This window comes from Plectropomus leopardus, chromosome 7, assembly GCF_026936395.1.
Source record: "Plectropomus leopardus strain MGB_pleo_1.0 chromosome 7, ASM2693639v1, whole genome shotgun sequence".
Taxonomy (NCBI): Eukaryota; Metazoa; Chordata; class Actinopteri; order Perciformes; family Serranidae; genus Plectropomus; species Plectropomus leopardus.
The window spans coordinates 520144-529396 of NC_142182.1; the positions used below are offsets into that span (position 1 = coordinate 520144).

Here is a 9253-nt window from a genome sequence, read left to right on the forward strand (position 1 = left end):
TTGACATGTAAGGAAAAACGCCAAAAACACCAAGGCTATACTATGGCGAAAAAAGTCAAAATTGAACATGTCCAAAAAACACATGAAAACCACTTAAAATAACGTGCCAAGACACGTCATAGCAAAGAGAATTGCAAAAACTGCCAAGAACACCAAAATATGTCATGTCGAAAAAAATCGCCAAAAACACCAAGGCTATACTATGGCAAAAAATGTCAAAATTGAACATGTCCAAAAAACACCTGAAAACCACTTAAAATAGCGTGCAGAAACATTTAGAAGCAAAGAGGATCGCAAAAAACGCCAAAAACAACAAAATTTGACATGTAAAGAAAAACCGCCAAAAACACCAAGGCTATACTATGGCGAAAAATGTCAACATCGAACATGTCCAAAAAACACCTGGAAACAACTTAAAATAGCGTGCCGAGGCATGTCATAGCAAAGAGAATTGCAAAAAAACGCCAAAAACATCAAAATATGTCATGTCGAAAGAAACGCCAAAAACACCAAGGCTATACTATGGCAAAAAATGTCAACATTTAACATGTCCAAAAAACGCATGAAAACCACTTAAATTAACGTTCTGAGACACGTTATAGCAACGAGAATTGCAAAAACTGCCAAAAACACCAAAATATGTCATGTCGAAAAAAATCGCCAAAAACACCAAGGCTATACTATGGTGAAAAAAACGCCAAAAACACCAAGGCTATACTATGGCGAAAAAAGTCAAAATTTAACATGTCCAAAAAACACCTGAAAACCACTTAAAATAGCATGCAGAAACATTTAGGAGCAAAGAGAATCACAAAAAATGCCAAAAACAACATAATTTGACATGTAAAGAAAAACGCCAAAAACACCAAGGCTATACTATGGCGAAAAATGTCAAAATTGAACATGTCCAAAAAACACCTGGAAACAACTTAAAATAGCGTGCCGAGACATTTAGAAGCAAAGAGGATTGCAAAAACTGCCAAAAACACCAAAATATGTTGTGTCGAAAAAAACGCCAAAAACACCAAGGCTATACTATGGTGAAAAAAACGCAAAAAACACCAAGGCTATACTATGGCGAAAAATATCAACATTGAACATGTCCAAAAAACACCTGAAAACCACTTAAAATAGCGTGCAGAAACATTTAGAAGCAAAGAGGATCGCAAAAAATGCCAAAAGCAACAAAATTTGACATGTAAAGAAAAATGCCAAAAACACCAAGGCTATACTATGTCAAAAAAAACGCCAAAAACAACAAGGCTATACTATGGCCGAAAATGTCAAAATTTAACATGTCCAAAAAACACCTGGAAACAACTTAAAATAGCGTGCCGAGACATGTCACAGCAAAGAGAATTGCAAAAAAACGCCAAAAACATCAAAATATGTCATGTCGAAAGCAACGCCAAAAACACCAAGGCTATACTATGGCGAAAAATGTCAAAATTGAACATGTCCAAAAAACACCTGAAAACTCCTTAAAATAGCCTGCTGAGACATTTAGAAGCAAAGACAATCGCAAAAACTACCAAAAACACAAAAATTTAGCATGCCGAAAAAAACACCAAGACTAGAGTATGGCCAGGTGAAGTCAAGTCAGTTTTATTCATAGAGCCCATTATCACAAAACATGGTTTGCCTCAGAGGGCTTTACAGTGTATAACATCCCTCTGCCCTTAGACCCTCACATCACCCAAAACTCCCGAAAAAGAACCCCTGTAACGGGAAAAAAGAAAGAAACCTCAGGAAGAGCGGCAGAGGATGATGAGGGATCCCCCTTCAGGACGGACAGACGAGCAATAGATGTCGTAAATAACAAATGAAATACAACTGTGTTAACAAGGAAAGAGAGAGAGAGGGGAGGAGAGGGGGAGAGGAGGGAGGAGAGGGGGAGAGAGGCACAGCAATAATAGAAACAGATGCATGTCATATTACAATAACGATAGGTGTGAAATCATTAATTGCACTCTATGATGATGTTGAGGGCGATGATAACAGTCCAAAGGCAGGATCACAACATCGGCACAACCAGGACCAGACCACAATAAGGGCGAGCGGGGGGCACAGTATCAGTGCAGCCACAGCACTAGCACAACCAAAGGCAGGATCACAGCATCAGCACAGCTATCACCACGATCAGGCACAGCCAGGGTTACGGCCAGGATCCGGGAAACTAGGAAACAAGGGAGCAGGAACGCTCCGGAGAGGCAACAGAGTTAGCGTAATGTAGTTCAACAGACCCAGGCTCCTTAATTGTGAGCCCCAGGTAGTGACAGTCCCACATGGCTTTCACAGATGTAAGGCTAAGCTAAACTACTGAGGCTAAGCTAAGCTAACAAACGGCTATCACATATACAAGGCTGAGCAAAGCAGTAAGGGTAATGCAGTAAACAGACATGAGCATTTACAGATGGAGGGAGTAAGAGAAGGAAAAAGATGCTTAGTGTATCAAAGGAAGTCCCCCGGCAAATTAAACATACGTCAACCTAATTAGGTCAGCCTAACCTAATTATAAATTTTATCAAACGGGAAGGTCTTAAGTCTACCCTTAAAAGTGGAAACGGTGTCTGCCTCCCTGAGTGAAACTGGAAGATGGTTCCATACTATGGCAAAAATTTAACATGTCCAAAAAACACCTGAAAACCACTTAAAATAGTGTGCAGAAACATTTGGGAGCAAAGAGAACTGCAAAAAACTACCAAAATCACTAAAATATATCATGTTAAAAAAAACCCGCTAAAAACACCAAAGCTATATTATGGCGAAAGATTTGGAAATTTGACATGTTTAAAAAACACCTGGAAACCACTTAAAATAGCATGCCAGACACGTCGTAGCAAAGAGAATTGCAAAAACTGCCAAAAACACCAAAATATGATATGTCCAAAAAAACACCAAAAAACACCAAGGCTATACTATGGCGAAAAATTTCAAAATTTAACATGTCCAAAAAACACCTGAAAACCACTTAAAATATCGTGCAGAAACATTTAGCAGCAAAGAAAATCGGAAAAAAATGCCAAAAACAACTAAATTTGTCATGTTGAAAGGACCGCAAAAAACGCCAAGGCTATACTATGGCAAAAAATGTCAAAATTTCACATCATAAATACACCTGAAAGCCACTTAAAATAGCGTGCCGAGACACGTCATGGCAAAGAGAATTGTAAAAACTGCCAAAAACACTAAAATATGTCATGTCGAAAAAACCGCCAAAAACACCAAGGCTATACTATATCGAAAAATGTCAAAATTTGACATGTCCAAAAAACACCTGAAAACCACTTAAAATAGCGTGCAGAAACATTTAGAAGCAAAGACAATTGTAAATATTGCCAAAAACACCAAAATATGTCATGTCTAAGAAAACACCAAAAACACCAAGGCTATACTGTGTTGAAAAAAACGCCAAAAACACCAAGGCTATACTATGGCCAAAAATGTCAAAATTTAACATGTCGTAAATACACCTGAAAACCACTTGAAATAGCGTGCCGAGACACGTCATAGCAAAGACAATTGCAAAAAAACTGCGAAAAACATCAAAATATGACATGTCGAAAAAAAACGCCAAAAACACCAAGGCTATACTATGGCGAAAAATGTCAAAATTTGACATGTCCAAAAAACACCTGAAAACCACTTAAAATAGCGTGCAGAAACATTTAGAAGCAAAGAGAATCGCAAAAACTGCCAAAAACACCAAAATATGACATGTTGAAAAAAAACGCCAAAAAACACTGAGGCTATACTATGTCGAAAAAAAACACCAAAAACACCAAGGCTATACTATGGCGAAAAATGTCGAAATTTAACATGTCGTAAATACACCTGGGAACCACTTGAAATAGCATGCCGAGACACGTCATAGCAAAGACAATTGCAAAAAAAATGCGAAAAACATCAAAATATGACATTTTGACAAAAACACAAAAAACACCAAGGCTATATTATGGCGAAAAATTTGGAAATTTAACATGTCATAAATACACCGGGAAACCACTTAAAATAGCATCAACACATGTCATGGCAAAGAGAATTGCAAAAAACTGCCAAAAACATCAAAATATGACATGTCGAAAAAAACGCCAAAAACACCAAGGCTATACCATGGCAAAAAATGTCGAAATTTAACATGTCCAAAAAACACCTGAAAACTACTTAAAATAGCGTGCAGAAACATTTAGAAGCAAAGAGAATCGCAAAAACTGCCAAAAACACCAAAATATGACATGTTGAAAAAAAACGCCAAAAAACACTAAGGCTATACTATCTCGAAAAAAACACCAAAAACACCAAGGCTATACTATGGCGAAAAATGGCGAAATTTAACATGTCGTAAATACACCTGGAAGCCACTTGAAATAGCATGCCGAGACACGTCATAGCAAAGACAATTGCAAAAAAAATGCGAAAAAACATCAAAATATGACATGTTGAAAAAAAACGCCAAAAACACTAAGGCTATACTATGTCGGAAAATGTCAAAATTTGACATGTCCAAAAAACACATGAAAACCACTTAAAATAGCGTGCCGAGACACGTCATAGCAAAGAGAATTGCAAAAACTGCCAAAAACATCGAAATATAACGTCAAAAAAAACTGCCAAAAACACCAAGGCTATACTATGGCAAAAAATGTCAACATTTAACATGTCCAAAAAACACCTGAAAACCACTTAAAATAGCGTGCAGAAACATTAGAAGCAATATCAATTGCAAAAACTGCCAAAAACACCAAAATATGACGTCGAAAAAAACGCCAAAAACACCAAGGCTATACTATGGCCAAAAATGTCAAAATTTGACATGTCCAAAAAACACCTGAAAACCACTTGAAATAGCGTGCCGAGACACGTCATAGCAAAGACAATTGCAAAAAAACGCCGAAAACATCAAAATATGACATGGCAAAAAAAATGCCAAACACACCAAGGCTATACTATGGCGAAAAATGTCGAAATTTGACATGTCCAAAAAACACCTGAAAACCACTTAAAAAACCACGTGCAGAAACATTTACAAGCAAAGAGAATCGCAAAAACTGCCAAAAACACCAAAATATGACATGTTGAAAAAAAACGCCAAAAAACACTGAGGCTATACTATGTCTAAGAAAACACCAAAAACACCAAGGCTATACTGTGTTGAAAAAAACGCCAAAAACACCAAGGCTATACTATGGCCAAAAATGTCAAAATTTAACATGTCGTAAATACACCTGGGAACCACTTGAAATAGCATGCCGAGACACGTCATAGCAAAGACAATTGCAAAAAAAATGCGAAAAACATCAAAATATGACATGTTGAAAAAAAACGCCAAAAACACCAAGGCTATACTATGTCGAAAAATGTCAAAATTTGACATGTCCAAAAAACACATGAAAACCACTTAAAATAGCGTGCAGAAACATTTAGGAGCAAAGAGAATCGCAAAAAATACCAAAAACATCAAAATATGACATTTTGACAAAAACACAAAAAACACCAAGGCTATATTATGGCGAAAAATTTGGAAATTTAACATGTCATAAATACACCGGGAAACCACTTAAAATAGCATCAACACATGTCATGGCAAAGAGAATTGCAAAAAACTGCCAAAAACATCAAAATATGACATGTCGAAAAAAACGCCAAAAACACCAAGGCTATACCATGGCAAAAAATGTCGAAATTTAACATGTCCAAAAAACACCTGAAAACTACTTAAAATAGCGTGCAGAAACATTTAGAAGCAAAGAGAATCGCAAAAACTGCCAAAAACATCAAAATATGACATGTCGAAAAAAACGCCAAAAACACCAAGGCTATATTATGGCGAAAAATGTCGAAATTTGACATGTCCAAAAAACACATGAAAACCACTTAAAATACCGTGCCGAGACACGTCATAGCAAAGAGAATTGCAAATACTATCAAAAACACCAAAATATATGTTGAAAAAAAATGCTGTACAATTGTTTGGGGGGAAAAAAAATATGACGTGTCCAAAAATGTCGTATTTTGTGACGACGGTTTTGGCCTGCAGGGATCTGGTCTTTGATGTGCTGGAGAACCAGTTTCTGAAAGCGCTTCATCAGGATAGCTGAGTCTGACTGTGGCGTGATTCGACATGCTGTACTATGATGTTTTTTGACACAAAAATGTAGTATTTTTCAACATGCTATGCTATGACTTTTTTTGAGGTCAAAAAGGTGGATTTTACCCGCTCTGTCCCCGTCTGTCTCTCAGGGTCTCCCTGCTGGTCCTGTCGTCCTGCTATCTGGCCTTCAGAGTTTGTCGTCTGGAGCAGCAGCTCAGCTTCCTGAGCAGCCAGCCGACTCTGAGAGAGAGGTACACGCAGACGGCATGAGTACACGCAGACGGCATAAGTACACGCGTATTTACACGTTTATTTTGGGACAATTCACAGCTGCTAAACCGAAAACAGGAACGAAAACGAAAAAAAACGTGACCGAAATGCTGAACATATTAGCAAAGTTTAACAAGATAAGATTTTGGAAAGAGACATTCTGCACAATGAGTACATTTACTTTCAATACCTCCATTTTGTTAATAATACTTTATCATTATTATTATTATTATTATTATTCGTCTGAGTTTAGAGTACTTTTCCTTCAAGTGAAGTATTCGACTCTCAGATGTTTTTTGGACTTTTACTGAAACGTTGCTTCCTTCACCTCTGTGCGCAAAAGTCGGAGCATCGCCTGCAGAAGACACACAAATATCGCTGCAGGATTTTTGCACTTTTGGAACTTCATTAACCCTTTGAAACCTGGAGCAATACCGCCTTTCTTGTGCCACTGTCATACACCTTTCACCAGTATTTTAGCTCTTTCAAGTGCATTTTTTTAAAATTTGGGTTAATATAAAGGCAATGAGCAACTTGGTAAGAAATGTTCCACAAAAGAAGAAAGTGAGGGAAAAACTATATTTATAATTCTTACACATTTGAATTGTTACAATTTCTTAAGAATTTTCCACGAGGTCATTTTCATTTTGTTTTCCTTTCACATTCTTTATCATTTATTAATTCATTCATTTTTGTAATTTTTCTGTGATTTTCTTGTACTTTTTATTAAATTCTTGCTCATTTTTGGGTCATTTCTTCTTTCACTGCTCGTTGCCTTCTTTCCATGTTTTTTAAAAAAAAACTGAAGCCTGAAGCCACTTTGCTGAGGTTTCAAAGGGTTAACTGAGCCATTAATCATGCTGATTGGCTCCTCCCAGGTGTGGAGAGCTGCCCTGCTGGCTGGCCAATCAGAGGACAGGAACCTGACACCGAAGCCAACCGGGGAAAAAGAAGAAACCTGCACTTACATAGACTTCCCATCAGGGGGCGGCGGCGAGCGGAGACGACGACTGAAGCAGCCGTCAGCAGCTGAACTCTGACCCCGCCGCGACCTGGTTACCGTAGAGACGTCACAGTACTCAACAGAAACTGTAGACTGACCTTTGACCTCAGAGGACAAGGTGAAGGAGGGGAGACACAGAGGTCACGTAGAGCTCAGCAGGCCGCAGAGACGACGACGTCAAGCTGTAACATAACAGAGATGTAGATTTCTAATGTGAGTGTGTGTGCGTGCGTGCGTGCGTGCGTGCGTGCGTGCGTGCGTGCGTGCGTGTGTGTGTGTGTGTGTGTGTGTGTGTGTGTGTGTTGAGTCGGGGGAAGCTGCTGCTTCCTTTAGTGTTTCACCTCATTCTGTGTTAATAAAGTTTCCTTTACTGATACTCAACCTACGGCCCACGGGCCAAATCCGGCCCCTGATACGGTGCCGGGTGGCCCCCTCGAACCATTTTCTAATTCACAATTTCTAATTCCTAAAATTATAGAAGTGCTCAAATGTCCTAGAAACATCCTAAAATCCTAGAAATATAATCTGAGAAATGTCTTGAATTCCCAGAAAAACCCCGAAATCTCAATGCTCCAATATCCTAAAAATGTCCTCAAATCTGAGACGTTCTCAATTCCCAGAAACATCTGAAACCCTTGAAATGTCCTAAAACCCAAGAAGCTCTCAAAAATCCTTGACATGTCCGTAAATCCTAGAAACGTTCTAAAATATTACAAACGTCCAAAAATCCTGGAAACATCGAACAATCTGAGAAACGCCCTAAAGTCCTGGACGTGTGTACGGGGCCCCGGGCTTGGTGTCATCTTCAAAAAGTGGCCCCTGAGCAGAGCCGGCTGAGGGTCCCTGATTTAAGTTATTTTTCACGTCGGCGCTCGACGGCGCTTTCCTTCCTCTCTCAACTGACTTCTTTTTCTTTTTTTAGCAAAAAGTTTATATTAACCGGCAGAGTTATTTTCTTTATATTTAAAACAGATCAGAATCGATGCAGGTTTGAGCTGAAGCCAGACGGCTGCTGACACCTGCAGCGCTGAAGCAGGAGCCTGAAGAAGCTGAATGTCTCTGAAAATCTGTCACTTCCCTGAAATGTGAATCTGAATCATGGTTTTGTTTTTTAAAGAAACATTTTCAGAGCCGAATGTGTGAAATGTTGTTTGTTAGGGGAGAAGAAGAAGCGACTCACCGGAGCTGAGCGGAGACGTCCGCTGCTCGTCAGGGACTGAACGGTCCAGAGTCCGGGTGGGACGTCCTCTCAGGCTGAGGGTCCTGCAGCGTCAGACACGCGGGGCTGTCTGGACGTTTGTGGAGACTTTTGATGCATGTTGTAGTTCTGACTGTGACACAGAAATCACGAATAAACACGTTTCCATGTCCCCACGCGTCTTTCTTCGCAGCGTCAGAACGTCCTTCGGGGACGAGAGGGTGTTTTCTTCGGTGGCGTCACTGAAACACACAAAAACTACGATCACAAACCAACGAGCTGCAAAAACAGTTTACATCACTGACGCTCAACCTACGGCCCACGGGCCGAATCCGGCCCCTGATACGGTGCCGGGTGGCCCCCAAACCATTTTCTAATCACAAATCAAGTGATTCACATTCATCCTTAAAAACGCCTTAAAATCCTAGAAATGTCCTAAAATAGTCTCGACTACTTCCCACTCCATTTTGGCACGGACCGTTTTTGTTAAACTTTTCTCAGCCTTCGTTGCTGTTAGTTGTTTTTGTTTGTTTTGTTTTTGTTTTTTTATTTGATGCTCCATGTTGAAATAAATTTCAAACCTAAGCTAACCTAAAATGTCCAAAATGTCCTAACACCCTAGAAATGTCCTAAAAACCTAAATATGTCTTAAAATCCTAGAACTTTCTGAAATCAGATAATGTCTTAAAAA

The 9253-nt window shown here is 39.1% G+C and overlaps 1 protein-coding gene across 2 annotated transcripts in view; it reads left to right on the forward strand.

The window, feature by feature from the left end:
* gramd2ab (GRAM domain containing 2Ab) overlaps positions 1-8734 on the forward strand; it is a 56217-nt gene extending 47483 nt beyond the window's left edge. For both annotated transcript variants that reach the window (XM_088079502.1, XM_088079503.1), the window contains exons 11-12: positions 6241-6342; positions 7240-8734. In XM_088079502.1, coding sequence (XP_087935628.1) covers positions 6241-6342; positions 7240-7288 — 151 coding nt within the window. In that variant the 3' untranslated portion in view covers positions 7289-8734. The remainder of the gene's footprint in view (positions 1-6240; positions 6343-7239) is intronic.
* The last annotated feature ends 519 nt before the right edge of the window (positions 8735-9253 follow it).